This window comes from Danio rerio, chromosome 16 (assembly GCF_052040795.2).
Source record: "Danio rerio strain M-AB ecotype USA chromosome 16, GRCz13ab, whole genome shotgun sequence".
NCBI lineage: Eukaryota > Metazoa > Chordata > Actinopteri > Cypriniformes > Danionidae > Danio > Danio rerio.
Genome location: NC_141036.1, coordinates 59,759,207 through 59,780,429, shown reverse-complemented (window position 1 = coordinate 59,780,429; position 21,223 = coordinate 59,759,207). Strand labels below are relative to the sequence as shown.

The window sequence follows — 21,223 nt, the reverse complement described above, 5'->3', positions numbered from 1 at the left end:
CTGTCATCTGAAGACAGAAGGCATTTACTGAGTGATTGATGGCTGATATTAACCAATTTGTCGCGTTCAGTTAGAGCAGTGGGCCAATAAGAAGAGCACAAAGGCATGGCAAGCATTGCTGGCTTTTTACCCATGTGAGCACGGGAAGAACGTGTAAACTCCGCACACAAACGTTAACTGGCTTGGTAAGGACTAGAACCAGTGATGTTCTTGCTGTGAGGCAACAGTGCTTACCAATGGGCCACCGTGCTGCCCATTTAGGAAAGGAGGAGGAGTAGGGGTGGAATGGGGGGATTTTTCAAAACGAAGATGGCTGTTATATGTAACTTACGTTATTTATTAGGGCTGTGTATTGGCAAGGGCCTCACGATATGATACATATCACGATACATGGGTCACGATACAATATATCACAGTACATTGCGATACAATAAATATTGTGATATGTTGCAGTAGTTTGTATTAGTATGTGTCATGTTATATTGACAACATGATAAAGTCAGCAGACGAATTAAAATTCCAATTCCAATTTATTTTCTATGCATTTCAATTCGTTAGAACTGCACATTGTGATTGAACAGAGAGCTCACTGAAATGTATAAAATGCATATTGTAAACACCTAACTAAAGCGTATATGCCACTAAAGTCACATACAAATAAAATAAACAATTTATAAAACTACAGCAAGTAAAAATAATAAAATGCATCAAGTAAACATAAAACTGGAGCACAGTGCTTTAAAATGTGACTAAACTATTAGAAACGTAAGTGTCCAACATCAGGGCTCTAAATTGTATATTTATATGCGCCCAAAATTTTATCTATGCGACCTTAAGATATATTTGGGAGCATTTGTGCGAGTGCATAAAATTGTTGTTGTGCTCCTTTATATTGTCCACCATGCTCACTCTTGCTTGCGTACTAGTTAACGTTTTGTTAATAGCAAATTAGCGACATCTACTGGAGCAGAGGAGGAGGTTGTTTGGCACAACTTGTATCGATACTTCAGGTTGGATTATCGATACACTATCGTAAAAGAAGTTATCGCGATAGTCAGATACATAGATAATTTTGCACAGCCCTAGTATTTATAGTGGCTTAGGAATCGCCTGATTGGTGAATCTTAAATTACATAATGCGAGGCTGGCTGCTAGCAATCATAAGCACGTGATCCTCTTCAAATTAGTTTAGAAATAAACTTCACTTAAACTGACCGAGTCTGCTTAGTGTATGAGTGTGTGTGTGGGAATGTGTGTGTATGGGTGTTTCCCAGTACTGGGTTGTGGCTGGAAGGGCATCCGCTGCGTAAAACATATGCTGGATAAGTTGGCGGTTCATTCCGCTGTGGCGACTCCTGATTAATTAAGGTACTAAGCCAAAAAAAGTTTGTTTTATCTTCGGAATATAATCTCAAGTTGTGGTACTTTTTAAAAAGCATATTTTAAGGCTCGGTTCAGTGAATGATGGAGTCTTTTGATCTAAGTAAGGTTTATTCATAAACTAATTTCGAGAGGATTACATGCTTATGATTTATCACGGCTGGTCCCGTATTTGCTAATCACTATCTTCCAATCACATGAGCCCTAAATAACCACAGTTTCCAGCTCATTTTATCTTCGTTTGGAAGAACCCCCCCTCCTCCCCTGTTCTCCTCCTTTACCTCTGATTGGGCGGCACGGCGGCCCAGTGGTTAGCATTGCGTGAGCAGAGCGTGAGCAGCGCGTATGTCGAGCAGTAGCAGCACGCAGGCGTTTGCCTTTCACACCAGCTGCGTCTGCAGCGCGCAGCTCTTCGGCAGCTGCTGCAGAGATCAACCTATCTCTGTCTATTCTATCTAGTTACCCATGTCTCTCTATATACAAATACACTTTTTAAACTTTTCATCTGCACCTAGTCCCCTCCTATGCTGTTTCTTTAACCGGCAAATGTTTACTTTACAAATTTTATAGATCAAATAGTACTGTCTGCTTCTCAAGCTAACTTATATGAGAAGTGTCTACAGTCAGAAGACAATCGCCTGTGCTATCATGTCATTTGTTTTTATGATTATCAGGTTGCTGTAGACCTAGTTATAATAATATTTATACAAAATAGTTTTAATGATATTTATACATGATCAAACTAGTGTTACTTTCTCCGCTTCAGTGATGTCCAGCAGCAGAATAACAGCTCGTTAATTCATGCTCGTGCAGAGGATGAGACGGACAAAAGTAATTAATGCATGCCATTCTTTTACTTATTTTCGTGTTGTCAGATTCACAGTGCAAACAGCTCCCAGTAGGAATAACTCGAGTAAACATAAAAAAGCCGATTAAAACTTTCTTCCTCTGCTCAGCTGCACAGTACACAGGGAGCTCACATAATCCAGCATGCGTGTCGCACTACACTACCCACAATACACTTCGCTATGGACTACAAATCCCGTAAATATTCTATTTCCCCTCTCCTACAACACTAGTGTGCAACTTAAGCAAAACTGATACTAAAATTGTTTTACATTCGGTTTTGTAGTTCGGGCCTAAATAAATGTTTGTTGCCGTTTTAAATCGTTTTAAGTGAATTTGAATGACTATATATAAACAATTTGACATTATTAACGCATTTATTGGGTAAAGCTGCTACTTTTTACTGCCATTCAATGTGTTTTGGTCATTATCAATGCACTGTCACTTTAATTGAGCGTGAGCAGCGCGTCAAAAATAGACCCAGCGCCGAAACTATTGCTGCACTGCTGCTTCGGCGACGCTCACGCCTCGCACTGACGCGCTGCTGCTGCGTGCGGTATGAAAGCTCTAATCTGTTAACATGGACGCCGAAAACACACGCGCTGCTCACGCTCTGCTCACGCGCCGCTGACGCGCCGCTGACGCTTGCGGTGTGAAACAGGCGTAAGGGATGGTCAACAGTGTATTTACAAATTTAAATACAAAATCCTGTGATTTTTGTTGTATGGAAAAGGAATCTATTGTCCACATGTTTTGTGATTGTATATATACAAGGATTTTCTGGGTGGATGTGGAAAATTTTCTAAGAAGGAAAACAAATATTGTGTTCAAGTTAAAAAAATTTGATATTTGCATTTATTATTTTAATACATGTAAAAAAATACCTTTCTAGTACAACTTTTTATTATTTTGGGAAAGTTTCATATACATAAAAAAATGTAATGGATCAAAGCCAAATTTTGTTCACTTTCTTCAAGAGACTAAGGACTAATGCACAAGTTTGGAAAACATTGTTAATAACAAAGCAAAGAAGACTAATATTTTTAAGGAATATAAGATTTTCAATTACTGAATGTTTTTTATTTATTTTTTATTTTTTATATATATATATATATATATATATATATATATATATATATATATATATATATATATATATATATATATATATACACTCTGGCATGTATTTTTTGTGTATAGTATTGTATAGTTATGTACTTGTTAATAAAAAAAATGTAAATACAAAAGTTAATTACAGATGTAATTACATACATGTATTTAATCAAGCATAAGTACACAGTAAATACATGTATTTACACAATTAGTACATTGTAACAAACTATTTATTCATGTGTAAGTACATATTAGTTAAGGCCACTTAATATAAAGTTATTATGAATATAAAATGATTATTTATTGTTTTTAATACTACTGTCATTTGTTTTCTAATGTGTACTTCAGTTTAAAGTGAACGTCACAAATGCTTTAGCAACACATATGTAACATTTAGAGAGACAGATAGAAGGAGAGAGAGAGAGAGACACGCATGTGTTGCACGACTGCTGCAAGCACCACTTCTGCCTCCTGCTTCCTCAAACTCCTCCAGATCAAACCATTTTCTTCTTACAGGGGTGTTTTCCCAATATTCCCCCATTCTCCACTCTCCCTTGCATCTCCACAACCACACAACCCAATCCACATCACAATCACAACACAACAAGCAATCCAAAGTGAACACACATTGCATAACCTCAGCGCCACAGCAATCCTCAATGCATCACTCTAAAAAATCCCCCCTCCCCTCAAAAAAAATGCAGCGTCCTCTTTCATGCATTAGTCGAGTCTCCAGTGGCGTCGAGAGCTGTTTTGAATGTGCGTCGCTGGCCTGCGTGCGCTTCATCCAGAGGCACTCAGGTGAGCTGAAAACAGAGATTGTGTTAAGGTAAGAGCCGTGCATGCTCCAGCAGTAACTCTTCCCCACACGTATGATTCAGTACGCATGATTATTGCGCCCGTGTGAGCGTGCACGCAGCTTCTGTTTCGCTCTGTCATCTTCCAGAGCGGGCCGGCCCACCTGAGAATCACGCAGGGGTTTTGACAGTCAGCGCATCATGCATGTTTCTGCAGATCATGCTGTGTTTTAATGAGTGATCAGTGCTGGGTGTGTGTGCTAGGCAGACGTCTTGTCCTGGGGGTGTAGTAGTGATGGAGGGATGAGGAGGAGGAGGAGGAAGAACGCCGCTCTCTTCTTCTGTGTTTGCAGGATTCTGTTATTAGGACACACAGGAGCGGCAGGAGGATTAGAGTCAGGCCGGAGAGAGAGAGACGTACACTGATATAGTGTGTGTGTGTGTCACTGTAGAAGCAGCAGGAGATTACTACAGTAATGATGACTGCTGAAGTAGAGCACTGTGTGTGTGTGTGTGTGTGTGTGTGTGTGTGTGTGTGTGTGTGTGTGTGTGTGTGGATAAGCACTGAAATCACGCCATAATAGTTTATGAATTCACATATTCTATCTATACTATCTATCTATCTATCTATCTATCTATCTATCTATCTATCTATCTATCTATCTATCTATCTATCTATCTATCTATCTATCTATCTATCTATCTATCCATCTATCCATCCATCCATCCATCTATCCATCCATCCATCCATCGTTCATGTTCTATTTATTGATCCATCCATCCATCCATCCATCCATCCATCCATATATTTTTCCATCTATCGTTCCATATATCCTTCTATCATTCTGTCCATCTCTAGGTTCCATCTTTCCATCCATTTGTCTATCCATCATTGTGTAGTTTCTTCCATCTGTTTGTCCGTCTGTCAATTGTTCTGTTGTTTTATCATTCTATAGTTCTATCATTCTATCCATCGTTCTATTGTTCCATCTTTCATTCAGTCATTCTATCATTCTTTATGTTGTCATATTACTTTATCTATCATTCATTTATACTGTCATTCTATCCATCGTTCTGGTGTTCTGTCATCTTTTCATTCTATCTATCTACCATTCTGTCGTTCTTTCATTCTGTCATTCTATCTACTATAGCTTTTCGTTCTGTTGTTCTTTCTGTCATTCTATTAAACCAGTGGTGTCCAACCTTTTTTTTTGCCTGAGACCCCCTTTTTCCCCAGAATATATCGTAAGGCCCCCTCCACATGTAATGATATAATTGTTCATAAAAGTTTGCAGTAATGTTGTTTTCAAACAAACGGTATGTTTATTACTATATTTAGAAATGTTTATGCACAAATAATAGCCTAAAGTTTCCCAGAGATGGGTTGATGGAAGAGCATTCGCTGCATAAAACATGTGCTGGATAAGTTGGTGGTTCATTCCGCTGTGGCGACCTTGGATTGATAAAGGAACTAAGCCAAAAAGAAAATGAATGAATGAATAAAAGCCTAATGTAAAATAAAAAAACAAAACATCAGCAGGCCATTTGTAACTGAAAAATGTAAGCCTTTGGCCTTTAAATTGGCCCTATTTGAGATTTAATAATCAAAATTTCATAGGTTTCGTAGGTTGCTATGCGACCATCAACCCGTTTTCTCTGAGGATGACAAACTGACAAAACATTGCTGTCACTCTGATACAAGTTTTATTTATGAAGAAAAGTACAAAGCACTGCAGTGTTTGGGTGTTCTGTTTCTGTCTGAGAAAACTGGAAATTAGTTTTACCGAAATGTGAATATTCCATACAAGCTGAACTTGATTGCTCAATTCTTGTCACGTGACTCGCAGTGTGCTCGCGTCAAGGCGCACCTCCATTGGAAACAAACTTGTGCAAACTCTAGAAATACGTAGAAATACGTGTTTCTTGCTAATTTTGCTGCTTGTGGGTTAAATTTTGGTGCTCAAGTGACCGACCGAGACGTAAGCACGAGAATATGCTCATTTCTCAAAATAAAAGACTTTTCAAAATAAAATCGTTCAGACTTAGATAATAAATAAAACGGAAATAATTCATGATTTGTTGTGCGGCCCGGTACCAATTGATCCATGGACCAGTGGTTGAGGACCACTGAGCTAGGGGATGAAATGAACTAACGCAAAATGATCATTCTAATTGTCCACTGCTAAGAATTTTTTTTACATATGACACGACCCCCCACAAAGCTTCCTGAGGCCCCCTTGTGGGCCGCGACCCCCCTGTTGGGAACGGCTGTATTAAACTATCAACCGTTCTATATGCTATTCTATCTATTCTATCATTCTTTCCAACTATCTATCTATCTATCTATCTATCTATCTATCTATCTATCTATCTATCTATCTATCTGTCTGTCTATCGTTCTATCGTTCTATCATTCTATCTATCGTTCTATTTATCCTTCTATCATTCTGTAGCTCCATCCATCCATCCATCCATCCATCCATCCATCCATCCATCCATCTCCATTTCCAATCCAGTGCCTAGCGTTTTCTTCTTCATTTGTAGTTAACTGAAATTATAAACAATAATAATAAAAATAAAGATCATGTACACATCCTTAAAGCTTAACTGTCTTATTATACAATACTGATAAACTGAGCTACTGTGTGTGTGTGTTTGTGTGTGTGTGTGTGTGTGTGTTTGTGTTTGCTCACAAGTGCTAACCAGTACAAACCAGTTATGGAGCAGTCATTCATTAATGTGATTATCAGTGTGTTTCACCAGCAGAGAGCTTTACTGGTGATTTTCATGTGAGCTTGTAGATAAAGTCGAGGTCTCGCTGTGAGGTCTTTCATACGTGACCTCACACAAACCCAACCACGCTGAAGACGTTCATTAACGCATTAAATATGCGCATAATTAATTCCACAAGGGAGTAAACATTCCTTAATTATCATGGATACAAAGTTTAATCTGGCCGCTGTCCCCATTTGTTGGATGTTTAATGTAAATCTAGTCATTAGCCAACTGCTGTTGACCGTTTGGTCTGCTGCGATTATCAATCTATAATGCAGAAACAATTAGAGGCGGTTTTGACTTTCTGAACTCCCTGAAAGCGCTCTCCAGCTCTCCGCATGAACTTGACCATTATAATCCACTCAAAGGCTTGGGTTACACCTCCATTACAGAGAACAGGTCTCGCTCTGAGCAGCGGCAGATCAACACTACTTAGTAATCCGGCTTACATTTTGCAAAATGTCACACAGATAGCGGAAAAAGAGGATTCATTAAAGCCACACTCTGCTTTTGTGCTGATTCTCCGCCAGTGTTGTTCTGGTTAAAGTCCAGTCCAGTCCGTTGACCTCTTCGTTTATCTATCAATCGTATAGATTCATAAAATCTATCGTTCTAGCACTTTATCTAATGTTCTATTTAGCGTTCTTTTCTATCAATTGTTCTGTCGTACTATCTGTCCATTCATCCATCCATCATTTTGTAGTTAGTTCCGTCTGTCCGTCTATCTATCCTTCTATCATTCTAGCGTTCTATCCTTCTATCTATCTTTCTATTGTCCTGTGTGTCCATCCATCTATTTATTCATCCATCATTCTTTAGTTCCATCCATCCATCAATCCATCCATCCAGATAGAACAATAGGTGGATCAATAGAACGATAGATAGAATGAAAGACCATCTGTCTATTGTTCTATCTATCATTCTAATGATCCATCTATCCATCTATCGTTTTATCTACCTATCTATCTGTCTGTGCATCCGTCTGTCATATATCCGTTTGCATTTATAAAAAATTACTTTATTCCTTTCATTCTATCGATCTATCTGTACATCTGTTCATTTATCATTCTGTAGTTTGTTCAACCCATCCATCCATCCATCCATCCTTCTATCCATCTTAAATCTATCCTATTCATCCGTTTCATCCATCTATCCAGATAGAATGATAAAAGGATGGATGGATAGATGGATCAATAAAAGGATAGATGGTCTGTATGTCTTTTTTTATCTTTCTATTGATCCATCGATCCATCTTTCCATCTATCATTCTGTAGTTTGTTCCATCCATCCATCCATCAATTCATCCATCCATCCATTCTTCCATCCGTCGTTACTATCTGTTGGTACTATCAGGTTCTATCTTTATCGTTCTATCTATTTTGTTCTGTTCCGCTATTTATCCATCTATCCGTCTATCCGTCTATCTGTCTGCAGTTCTATCTATCTGTCGATCCATTTATCATTTTATCTCTCCATCCATTTGTCCAATTATAATTCTGTATTTTTATTTATCTATCTATCTATCTATCTATCTATCTATCTATCTATCTATCTATCTATCTATCTATCTATCTATCTATCTATCTATCTATCTATCTATCTATCTATCTATCTATCTATCTATCTATCTATCTATCTATCTATCCATCTATCAATCTATACATCTATCCATCTATCTATCTATCCATCCATCCATCCATCCATCCATCCATCCATCCATCTATTTATCTGTCTGTCTGTCTGTCTGTCCGCCGTACTATCTCGTTCTATCTTTATCGCTCTATTTATTTTGTTCTATTTATTTTGTTATATCTATCAGTCGTTCTGTCTATCATTTTATCCACCGTTTTGTCAGTCTGTCTATCTATCTATTAAATATGTTTTACTAGAGTGTGTGCAGGATACTATAGTTCATTTATGTAAGTGAGAATAGCAGATATGAGTAATATTGATAGTTGAGTAAATGTCCATCAAATACACAATCCTTCTGTCTCTCATTCTGTTTCCCTGTCTTTTCGCTCCATCATTCTGTCACTGTATATTTAATGTGTCTCTCTGTAATTCTGTCTTTCTCATTCATCTGTCTATCTAGTCTGTCTATGAGAAGTATTGAGCAGTGCATTGCAGTGGGAACACAGATGTTTATCAAAAAAGACGGTATTAATACTTGTAATTACCTAACAAATGCTTCAATTAATCCCCAAAGAAAGCATAGAGCGTGGAGATCAGACTGAAGACACACGATCTGTGAGATGAGTCTGAGCTGAAGGCTGTGTTGTTTCTGATCTGAACAGCCATTAAACAGCACAGGAGCTCTGCCAAGTTTGTCATTAATACCGGCAATCTCTTTTTCCTCTCCTTTTCCTTCCAGTTGGTGTAAAAGTGATGTATAGCACTCTCTTTAATCACAGAGTTCACAGTCAACACCGTAAACTCTTCGCTCACAGTGACTTTGATACGTTTTTCACTCAGTGTTCTTGTAAAATGCAAAGCTTTGTGTCAGTTTTGATTAATTTAATGTATCCTGGGTGGGTAAATGTATTACAAAAATACCTCACATAATATTAACTCTTGTGTGTGTGCACAGTGCACTTAAGTCACTGATTCAGTTGTCCATCCGTCCATCCGTCCATCCAGTCCATCCGTCTGTCCGTTCGTCTGTCTGTCCAGTCTTTTCAGTCCATCCATTTTATCCGTTCGTCTGTCTCAAATTTTCCATCCGTCTGTCTGTCCATCTCAAATTGGTCCATCCATCCGTCTCTCAAATCGGTCCGTACATTAGTCAGTCTCAAACTGATCCGTCTGTTAGTCTGTCTCAAATTGGTCCGTCTGTTAGTCCATCCATCTCAAATTGGTCCGTCTGTTAGTCCATCCATCTCAAATTGGTCCGTCTGTTAGTCCATCCATCTCAAATTGATCCGTCCATCTGGCCGTTTCAAACTGGCCCTTCCGTCTGTCTCAAATTGGTCTATCTGTCTGTCTCAAATTTTTTGTCTGTCAGTCCATCTCAAATTGGTCCGTCTGTTCGTCCGTTTCCAATTTTTTTCCTATCAGTCAGTCTTAAATTAGTCTATCTGTCAATTCGTCTCAAATTTGTTCTGTCTGTCCGTTTAAAATTTTTCGTCCCATCAGTCTGTCTCAAATTGGTCCATCTGTCTGTCCATCTTAAATTGGTTCGTCTATCTGTCAGTCTCAAATTGGTCTGTCTGTCCATCTGTCTCAAATTGGTTCTTCTGTCAGTTGGTCTCAAATTGGTCCATCCGTCAGTGCGTCTCAAATTGGCCAGTCTGTCCATCCTTCTCAAATAGGTTCTTTCATCACTTTGTCTCAAATTGGTCCGTCCGTTAGTGCATCTCAAATTGGCCCATTCGTCTGTCTGTCTAAAATTGGTCTGTCTGTCCATCCGTATCAAAATTTTTGTCCCTTAGTCCGTCTGAAACTGGTCCATCTGTCTGTCCATCTTAAATTTTCTGTTCATCAGTTCGTCTCAAATTGATCGGTCTGTCAGTCCTTTTCAAATTGGTTCGTCTGTCTGTCCGTCTCATTTTGGTCCGTCCATCCATCAGTCTCAAATTGGTTCTTCCACATGTCCATCTATCTCAAATTGGTTCATCTGTCATTTCGTCTCAAATTGGTCCATCCGTCAGTGCACCTCAAAATGGTCCGTCTGTCTTAAATTGGTCTGTCTGTCTCAAACTGGTCCATCTGTCCTTCTGTCTCAGATTGGTTCATCTGTCTGTCCATCTCAAATTAGTCCGCCCGTCTCAATTTATCTGTCCGTCCATCCATCTCAAATTGGTTCCCACGTCCATCTGTCTTAAATTTTCCATCCGTCCATCTGTCTTAAATTGGTCTGTCCGTCCATCAGTCTCAAATTCGTCCATCTTTCCGTCCATCTCAAATCAGTTCGTCCATCAGTTCGTCTCAAATTGGTCCGTCCTTTTGTCCCTCTCAAATTTTCTGTCTATCTGTCTCAAATTGGTCCGTCCATCTCAAATTTTCCATCCTTCCGTCTGTCCATCTCAAATTGGTCTGTCTGTTCATCTGTCCATCCATCCATCTCAAATTTACCGTCCGTCCATCCATCCTTCCATCCATCCATCCATCCATCCATCCATCCATCCATCCACCCAGTTAAATATGTTTACCACTAGTTCACATACATCTGCGCACATTCTCCCTACAGTTTTATTTATTTCTTTTTACACACACAACCATTGCCTCGAGATTTTTAATCTTTTATAAACTTTAGCTGTGGGAATAGTAGTATACCATAGCACAATATGCACTCTGGTCTGTTGAATTATTAGAAAATCATGCACACCACCTCGGATAATATAAAGACTGATGATGAGCATGTTTTATACAAATAATAATCAATAATTGACAAATAATTTAAAAATAATGCACATCTGAGGTGGTGTGTCTTATTTTGGAACAATTCAGTGTCATGTCGTCAATTATTTCCTTATGTTAAACATGCTCATCCTCACTCTTTATATCTGCATCGTCTGTTTGCTTTGGACTTTTGTTTTTTTGTGCTGATCTTGTTTTACGGTGGGTTTTTAGGGTTGTTGGATATTTATCATCTATTTTGCGATACTGTTTCTGACAGCCGTCCTCAATAACGCCATCGGCTGCTTCAGAGATGACAAACGGCACAATTTTGACACTGCATCATATTAGAGCTCAGTGTGTTCATTATATCACACACGCATCCATTAATTTCAGCACTGAACACAGTTACAGAGCAGCACATACTGTAGATGCGTTTTACCTCTAAACAGAGTGCATGTGCTGTATAAATGATCTGCTGCTGCTCTAAATATTGCAAATAATATGCTTTTATTGTCTTTATTACATTATTTTCTGATTTATTCAGGACATATTTGGGTTTAATCATAATTATTTTTAGGTAATCTTTAATTATTTATTTCATTCATTCATTTACAGTGTTCAGCATATATGAGATCAGCAAATCTCTCTTTTAAATTAATATGTTCTATAGGAAGCTTTACAGTATTATATTTGTGCTTATACATTAGATTAGTCAGGACTGAAGCCAAATCTGTTTTTTCATTATTTATTTAATTAATTTGAAGTTTTATTTTTATTGTTTATTATTCAATTTTGTTTCTAAGTCAATTTATATTTTTCCTAATTTCACACATTTATTAATATTGATTACAATAAAAATCTTTATCTAATATATTTTCATCCATCCACCTCAAATTTTTAATCTGTACATCCACCTACCCCCTCCCATCCATCCATCCATCCATCCTTCCATCCCTCCATTCATCTCAAAATTTCAATCAGTTCATGCACCTACTCATCCATCAATCCATCCACCCATCCATCCATCCCAATTTTTTCATCCATCCATCCATCTCAAATTTTCAATCTGTTCATCCACCAACCCATCCATTCAACCATCCACCCACCCACCCATCCATCCCAAATTTTTCATCCATCCATCCATCCATCCTTCCATCCATCCATCCATCCATCTCAAATTTTCCATCTGTTCTTCCACCTACCCACCCTTCCTTGCATCCATCCATCCATCCACCCACCCACCCACCCATCTATCCATCTCAAATAATCCATCCATCCATCCATCCATCCATCCATCCATTCATCCATCCATATCAAATTTTCAATCTGTTCTTCCATCTACCCACCGTTCCATGCATCCATCCATCCATCCATCCATCCATCCATCCATCCATCCATCCATCCATCCATCCATCCATCCATCCATCATTTTCCGCATTTAATATTTATTATATTAAAAATCTTTATTTATTATATTTGTTTGCGATTTATTCATTATTTTTCATTTATCTTTTAGTAAATAATTATCATTTGATCAGTTTATTATTCATTCACATAATTTATTTTATTCTTATATTTTGCTTAAAGTATTATATATTTTCTTCCTGATTTTTTTTTTTTTTTACATTTTTCTCATTTCTTAATTTCATATTTATTATTTTTATTTTTAATTAATAATCTTATGTTTTGCATTCTTGTTTGCTTTATGTATCTATGTTTTTTACTGTTATTTCTTTATTCTTGTTATGTTTACTTATTTTAGGCTATTAAAATTCATCCATTCGTTCATTCATTTGTTCAGTTATTCAGTTTTATTCTTTTGTATTTTTTATTATGTGCAGACACGCTGATCATCTTTGAAGCACTTTTTTAAAAGAATTAAAGCTGTTTATTTCACATGTGAGAGTGTTCAGATCATCTAAGAAACGATCGAATGAAGAATATCTGCTGGATTTGTGGCTTACAGAGTCTTAAAGTTGCTGATGCTGTGATGTTGCATTAATGCTGTGATGTTTAATCTCTGGATTAGTTGAGTTGGATTAGTTTACTCACTAATTGCTGCCTTGACAAGTTTCGTTAGTGTCTTTGTTAATTAGAGTGTAAGTGGTGCAGATTTGCTGCCGTTTGATCTTATGCTGTTGCTAAGTTACATCTAATTCTGTCTGAAGTTTTAAAAAAGTTATTTTTATTTTCTTTGATATCTTTATATATTGTTTGGTCTGGTTTTAGGCGACATGGTGGCTCAGTGGTTAGCAGTGGCCTTACAGCAAGATGGTTGCTGTTTCGAGTCCCAGCTGGGTCAGTTGGCGTTTCTGTGTGGAGTTTGCATGTTCTCCCCATGTTGGCGTGGGTTTCCTCTGGGTGCTCCAGTTTCCCCCACAGTCCAAACACATGCGCTATAGGGGAATTGATCAACTAAATTGGTGATAGTGTTGGAGATTTTAGTTTTTGTTGTGTTTTATTTATATTTTTGTAGCACATTTATTCTAATCTATATTTCAGTTTAGTTATTTGTAATTGAATCAGATTATATATATATTTGTTATTGAATTAAATTATTAAATAAAGTAAGAAATACTTTTATATTATTATTTCTTAAATAATTGTTCAATAATAAATATTTTAACAATTAGTTTTCTTATTACATGCTTTTGTAATTTGAAATATTTTTTATTTAATTTAATAACAAATTGATTTAATTGTTTTTATTTTACTAGATTTATTTCTTATTTAAAAGATTTAGTTTTTAAAATATTATTTATATTCTATTTAGTTATATACTATTTGATGACGTAAAAAACTAAGAATTTATTTTAAAATATTATTAATGTATTTATTTATATGAAATAATTTACCAGAAATGTGAATTTATGTAAATTTCTGTCATTTAACGGTCGTTATTTTAAGTTTTTTCCAGCACCCCAGCTGCCTGAAATAAACCGTGGAATTGCAGATTTAATTTAAAGTGTATTTTTATTAGTTTGTTTTTGTAATTTGAAAATTAAATATTATATTTACTTTAATTTCTAATTAATTTGACTGTTTTTCTTTTAAAGTGTAAGCTATTTTTTTATTATTTATTTTTATATGTTGTTATTTATTTACAAGTTGTTATTTATAAAATTGATTTGATTTAATTAAAAAAAATACATTTATTTTTAAATATTGTTAATATTTTTATTTAAATATTTGCTTATTTAAATACTATTTAGATTTAAATAAATGTTTATGTATTTTTGCACATTTATGTGTTTTTATATGCATTTTTAATGGATGAATGTATATATAAATTTTGTTTTATAAATTTTGTCGAATGCCTTTTTTAATTTTTCCATTTTTTTCCATCTTGTACTTCCTTTTTATATTTCTTTTTTCTTTTTAATAATACTAAATTTACTTTTCCCCTGTCATTTTAAATAGTCTACTAAGAACAGGATCATTCCTATAATCAGTTTGTATTTATTCATGTGGAATCTGTAAATGTGTGTAATGTTAATCTGCTCCTTCAGGATGAACATAAAACAACTTGAAGTTAAGTTGCATTAATATTTAAAAGAAACAATGGCATTCGCATTAATATTTAAGCTGTCTGTTGTTAAGTTGTTTTACAGTATGAGCTAAAAGCTTAAACCATGTAGTTGTTTTTATGGATGAAGAAAACATCTGTGAGTGTTTGTATGAGACGGTGTGATTGGAGATCATGGTAATGACATGTTTGAAGTGAAGATGCATGAAAAATGTAATTTGTTAGTTAAATGCTTATTTTGTACAGCACGGTGGTGCAGTGGGTTGCCATGTGGCCTCACAGGTTTAAGTCCTGGCTGGGTCAGTTGGTGTTTCTGTGTGGAGTTTGCATGTTCTCCCCGTGCCGGTGTGGGTTTCCTCAGGGTGCTCCGGTTTCCCCCACAGTCCAAACACATGCGCTATAGGGGAATTGATCAACTAAACTTGCCATAGTGCATGAGTGTGTTTGTGTGTGTGTGTGTGTGTGTGTATCTGCTGTGTAAAACCTATGCTGGAATACTTGGCGGTTCATTCCGCTGTGGTGACCCCTTATAATTAAGAGACTAAGCCGTAGGAAAATGAATGAATGAATGAATGAATGAATGTTCACACTTAATTAAACACATAATATATCATTTTCTGAGCTAAGTAAATAAACTAGTGTTGTCAAAAATATAGATATCTCAATAAGTATCAAGAATGGAATATTTAAAACGATACGATACTTTTGGTAAGTATCAATACTGGTTTTGCTCTTTACTTTTATTCCTGTTTAACACCAGTTAACAGTTTTTCTTTGTTCTATTGCACTTTATAAAATGCAAAAAAAACAAACAAACAAACAAACAAAATAATATATTAATAATAATAATAATAATAAAATTGCAAAAAAAAGTTTAAAGCCAGGCTAAAGAATGAGTGAGTTCAGCTATATAAATATTGGAGTAAAATGAACCAGATATCATAGTTTTCTTTTAATTCATTAAGTTTAGGGTCAGTTTTGTTAATTGTTTGTTTGTTTGTTTGTGTAATTGTTTATTTGTTGTGAGCTTCAGTTTTTCTTTGAAATAAAACTATTGCACTTTATGAATTGCAAAACAACAACAACAACAACAACAACAACAACAACAACAACAACAGTAATAATAATAATAATAATACATGAAATTGCAGAAATTTGAAAGCCAGGCTAAATAATAGTTCTATATAAATATTTAAAGTAAAATAAACAAATATCACAGTTTTCTTTTAATTCATTAATTTTAGGATCAGTTTTGGTAGTTATTTATTTGTTTGTTTGTTCTTCCGTTTTTTTTTTAAATGAAACTATTGACAACTTTATTTTATTGCACTTTATAAATGGGGGAAAAATACAAATAAACAAACAAAATATATTTGAAAACCAGGATAAACTGGTGCGATAAACAAGTTAAAAATCTTAAAGCTGCTGTATGCAAGTTTCTGACTCTTCTAAAGCATAAAACAGCATCATATGTGTGCAGATATTTCAGAAACATGCTCAGTGAACATTCTGGATTATCTGAAAAACAATGCTGAAGTCAGATATTCTGCTTTAAATGCGTTTTCCATGCCGTAATGACTGTCTTTGTTTTAGTTATTTTAACCCGCTGACTGCCAGTTTAGCTAATTATATTTTAGCACTTCAGGTTGCCTTGTTGGAATACAGCGTATTTCCAGGGGCGTAGATTTAGCGTGGACGGACCAATATCCACCAACTATTGAATTGTCCCCACCAATAATTAAATTCACTTTAAAAAATGGTGCTGTCAGTATTAACCAAGACATGCAGAAAGGGTTAAATCACGTTTTCATCTCACCCCTAAAAGGCATATGAACACTGTGATTGGCTGAGCCTTTTCCTGCTGTCATGTAAGAGGCTGCAGCTGCGTTCAGATACAAGTGATGGGGGTGATGGATTCACCTGTCCGGGCCGTCCCCACCAGTGTCTACAGCAGGGGTGTGAAACTCAATTCCTGGAGGGCCGAAGCCCTGCACAGTTTAGTTCCAACCCTGCTCCAACACACTTACCTGTAGGTTTCAAACAAGCCTGAAGGACTCAATTAGTTTGATCAGGTGTGTTTAACTAGGGTTGGAACTAAACTGTGCAGAGCTGCGGCCCTCCAGGAACTGAGTTTGACACCTGTGCTCTAGAGCAAACCATATGCTCTTGCGTATTTCATTCTATCAGTCATGAAGACTCTGAAAGCATGTGTCTGTGACTGAAATGCGACCTCTGGTGGACTGTAGCAGACTCCGAATGAGACTCAGATTGAGAGTTTTTCATGAGGTTATTAATTAGCAAATAATATAAATATTACAAACATAAACATTAGGTGAGCAGGTCACATTGTAACCCCGTGTCCTAGCAACATGCTACATGACGAGATATGCAGTGATGAGCAATTTGGCTGTTTGCACCAGACGAAACATGACAGAAATGTAAATACAGCCATTCAGAAGCACAGAATAGTGCACTCACTGCACTCCAGCACAATGGTAAGGTTTATAATCTGATTAATACATATCAATCTGGCAACCTGTGCCTGCGTTTGTTTTAATCCAGGAGTGCAATTCCTAGTTTAACCACTGGGTGTCAAACTTACACACTGCACCTTTAAATAAATAAAATCAAGAATCAATACTCATTTAAATGAACAAGTTGAAGGTCTGTAAGATTGAACTGGTGTGTGTGTGCGTATGTGTGGGTGTGCATATGTATGTTTGTGTGTGCACATTTTGAGTATGTGTGTGTGCATGGGTGTGCGAGTGTTTACGTGCATGTGTTCATGCATGTATATGTGTGTGTGTGTGAGGTGGTGAAACCGGGCCGCTGTAAGGGAACCTGTGTCAGTGTGTGTGTGTGTGCAGGACGTCCCGCCTCTGAATGTTTAATGTGAGCTGAACACGACATGCTCTCGTGGCTCTTTTGTGTGTCTGTCAGTCCAGTGGCGATGGAGTGGCCGGTGCGTACAACAACTCTTTCTGCACTTCAGCTGTGTGTGTGTGTGTGTGTGTGTGTGTGTGTGTGTGTGTGTTTGTGTGTGTGTGTGTGTGTGTGTGAGAGTTCATGCATGTCTGTCTGTGTGTGAGTGTGTTAGTTTGTGTGTGTGTTTGTGTGTGTGTGTGTGCAAGGGTTTTTGTGCATGTGTGAGGATGTGAGTTTGTGCGTGTGTCTGTGTGTGTGCTTGTAAGAGAGTTTGTGTGTGTTTGTGCTTGTAAGAGAGTGTGTAGAAGTTTGTGTGTATGAGAAAGAGAGAATGTGTGTGTGTGTGTAATACTGTAAGCTGTAATCGACTAAAGATGATCTTTCTCGTCACCCTGATCGTGCTTTACTATTTGAGTGTTGTTTTACAGCATAAATTGTAGCATAAAATCTGTGTGTGTGTGTGTGTGTGTGTGTGTGTGTGTGTGTGTGTGTGTGTGTGTGTGTGTGTGTGTGTTGTATTCCTCATGTTGTTAGCAATGTCCTCGAAAGGAAAGCAATAGCAGTAAATATTGACCTTGTGGGAATTTTTCCTTTTTTCCTTCTTTAGATGATACAAACATGACATTCACATTAATACATTTAAATTCAAATAGGTTATTGCAAATAAATCTATTAAATTTGATATTTCTTGTACATTTTCTCTTGATTTTTCCTGTTTATTAATTAAAAATACATATCTTTTTCTCCAACATTGGATTTTTTGTGTAGTCATTTTGGCACTGCGAGTCGTTTGTTTGTTACAACAGTTGATCAGTTTTGTCTTTGGTTCTGACTAATCTAATGTATAGTTGAAGTCAGAATTATTAGCTGCCCTGTTTATTTATTTTTTCTCAATTTCTATTTAACGGAGAGCAGATTTTTCAGCACATTTCTAATCCACTTTCTTTTTTTTTACTTACTGTATGAAACGGCAATCAGACACGGGTGCTCCTGTCAAACCTCCACTAGTTTTTCCTCAATTTCTTGGGTCCAAATAAACTGAAAATGAGCGCTTTTATCTTCTCCCTCAACCTCCCGTTGGCCTGCAGATACTCACACTAGTGAATGCTGCTCTCTCATTGGCTGAAGATGATCGTTGATGTTATTTTCAGTCAAAACTCATTTCACATGGCATGATTTGAATCGTCGACAGCTCCAGATATTCAGCACGCCAAATATCTCACAGGCATCAGCGACTCATCAGCGATTCTCTCCGATTGCGTCATTGATAGTTCATACTGTGTGATTGTCACATGAGCACCGATTTACCTTTGATTTCAGGCATTTGTCAGCGATTTCTCAAAACCTGTCAGGGAGTCAACATCAGGGCTAAAACCATGCAGTCTGAGCTCAACATAACAGTGGTTTGCTCTGGAGACAATCCAAAATAAGTATTGCTTAAGGGGGCTAATAATATTGACCTTAAAATGGCTTTAAAACTATTAAAAACTGCTTTTATTCTAGCCGAAATAAAACAAATAAGACTTTCTCCAAAAGAAAACATATTAGAGGAAATACTGTGAAAAATTCCTGAATCTGTTCAACATCATTTGGGAAATATTTAAAAAAGAAAAAAAAAGGCTAATATTTTGACTTCAACTGTATATACACACATTTACATAAATAAATAAACAGTCTTAATGATGGGCTGAATAATCTGCGCATTCTGCTTGTGGGTGTAGTTGTAATCTTTTATAGGGTGTCTGCAGAAGGACTTTTAATTTTCAGTAACCTGGTTCAAGCGCTTTCAGAGATCTTTATGTCTTTACATAATCACTGTGTTTGTTTTCTTTAAAAATCAATGATCTTCACTGCGTGATTGTTACACGATATAAAGAGGGTCTCAGAATGTACATGAAGCACTGCATTAAATTGCATTGCCCCATGCCATGTCTTCAAAACATGAACATTTATTTTACCACAGTATATTCTGGTGCTGCTACCAATGGTGCTTGCATTTAAATGGCTTTTCATCTTGTTTTACACTTGAAGGACTAAATGAATGCCGAAGTCTATTAAACTGATTATATTTTAATTACATTACAACATTGATGCTGTAAAAGGAAGCTCATGAAGTTGAAAACAGTCATATTTACCCTTCACTAGAAGTTTATTAGTGGGGAAAACCTCTAGCTGTAAATATATCCTATTATTATTATTATTATTATTATTATTATTATTATTATTATTGCAGTCCTGACGTATTGTGTGTGTGTATGTGTTTGTGCAGATATGTGTCACCAAGATGTCCACTCGCAGCTGCCAGGGATCAGACTCGGTCATCAAGCCCCTGGACACCATCCCTGAAGACAAGAAGGTGCGCGTGCAGCGAACGCAGAGCGGCTTCGAGGCCTTCGACAAACCTGCCAGTCAAGTGAAGCGCGTTCACTCCGAGAATAATGCCTGCATCAACGCCAAGAGCTCCTCGTCTGGCAAAGAGTCTCCCAAACTGCGCAGACACTCCAGCCCCAGCTCTGTGAGTCTCTCAACAACATTATACTACAGGCTAAAGAATTCCGCATTCTGATTGGCTGATGAGTGTTCTCAGGTGTTTGGTTATTATCAGAGAAAGGCACAGCTAAAGTAGTTCCGGCAGGTTTTGAGTGCATTACAGTTCCATATCACTCCGCTGAATGATTAGAGTTATTTCACAGATACAACAGTCAGAAATCACATGGGAACACAACAGAAGGAGGATGAGGAGATGTGGAGGACACTAGACCTGTATGTTGAGTTATGATAAAATAATGCACACCTGAGGTGAAACTGTCACTCCCCTTCACCACATCTTCACCTCAGGCATTTTATATTTTTTAATAATTAATGGTACTGTTGTTAGTTCTTATGCTACGGGGCTTTGTTGAATGTTTGATTCTGATTGGCTGATGAGCATTCTGAGGTGTGCTGTTATTATCAGATAAACGAACAGCTAAAATAGTCATCAAACACAACACTTTAACAGTGTCTTTAGGTGTGGAAATCATAGTATAAGTGGAATAACTGATAATAAACGCTGAATTATTTGTACAGGGCTTGAAATTAACTTTTCTACTTGGTAGCACCGGTGCTTCAAATATTTAATGCAACTTCAAATATTTAGGAGCACCAAAAATAATTAAGGAGCACCAGAAAGATTGTAGGAGCACCATTCCAAATTGTATTTTAAGGGATTTATTTTATTTGAAAACAACATCAATTAGGACTAACAAAAACCAGAAACAACTATCTTACTAATGCTGAGATGACTTATTGATAGATGTGTGCAATAATTCCAAAATGCATGTCTAATAATTATAGAATATTAATGATGATGAAAATGACAATAATACTAACAATGAATACCATTTCTCATTATGATGCTGCCTTGAATGCGCTTGAATGTAAGTTATCTGCTATAAAAAGTTTGTTACTTTATGAAAAATACATGTATGGTATGCATCAAACACAAATGAAGCATTGCAATAAGAAATATTTATTTTGCACT

General features: G+C 36.6%; 1 protein-coding gene across 15 annotated transcripts in view; it reads left to right on the top strand.

Annotated features, from left to right (window-relative positions):
* cdk14 (cyclin dependent kinase 14) overlaps nt 1-21,223 on the top strand; it is a 236,291-nt gene that overhangs the window by 53,753 nt on the left and 161,315 nt on the right. For 6 of the 15 annotated variants that reach the window (XR_015510596.1, XR_015510598.1, XR_015510599.1 and 3 more), the window contains 2 exon segments: nt 4,074-4,168; nt 19,970-20,215. Coding sequence is in view for 9 of the 15 variants with exons in the window: in NM_001442047.1 (NP_001428976.1) it covers nt 19,985-20,215 (231 nt within the window). In the remaining 6 variants the exon portion in view is untranslated. 15 annotated transcript variants of the gene reach the window in all.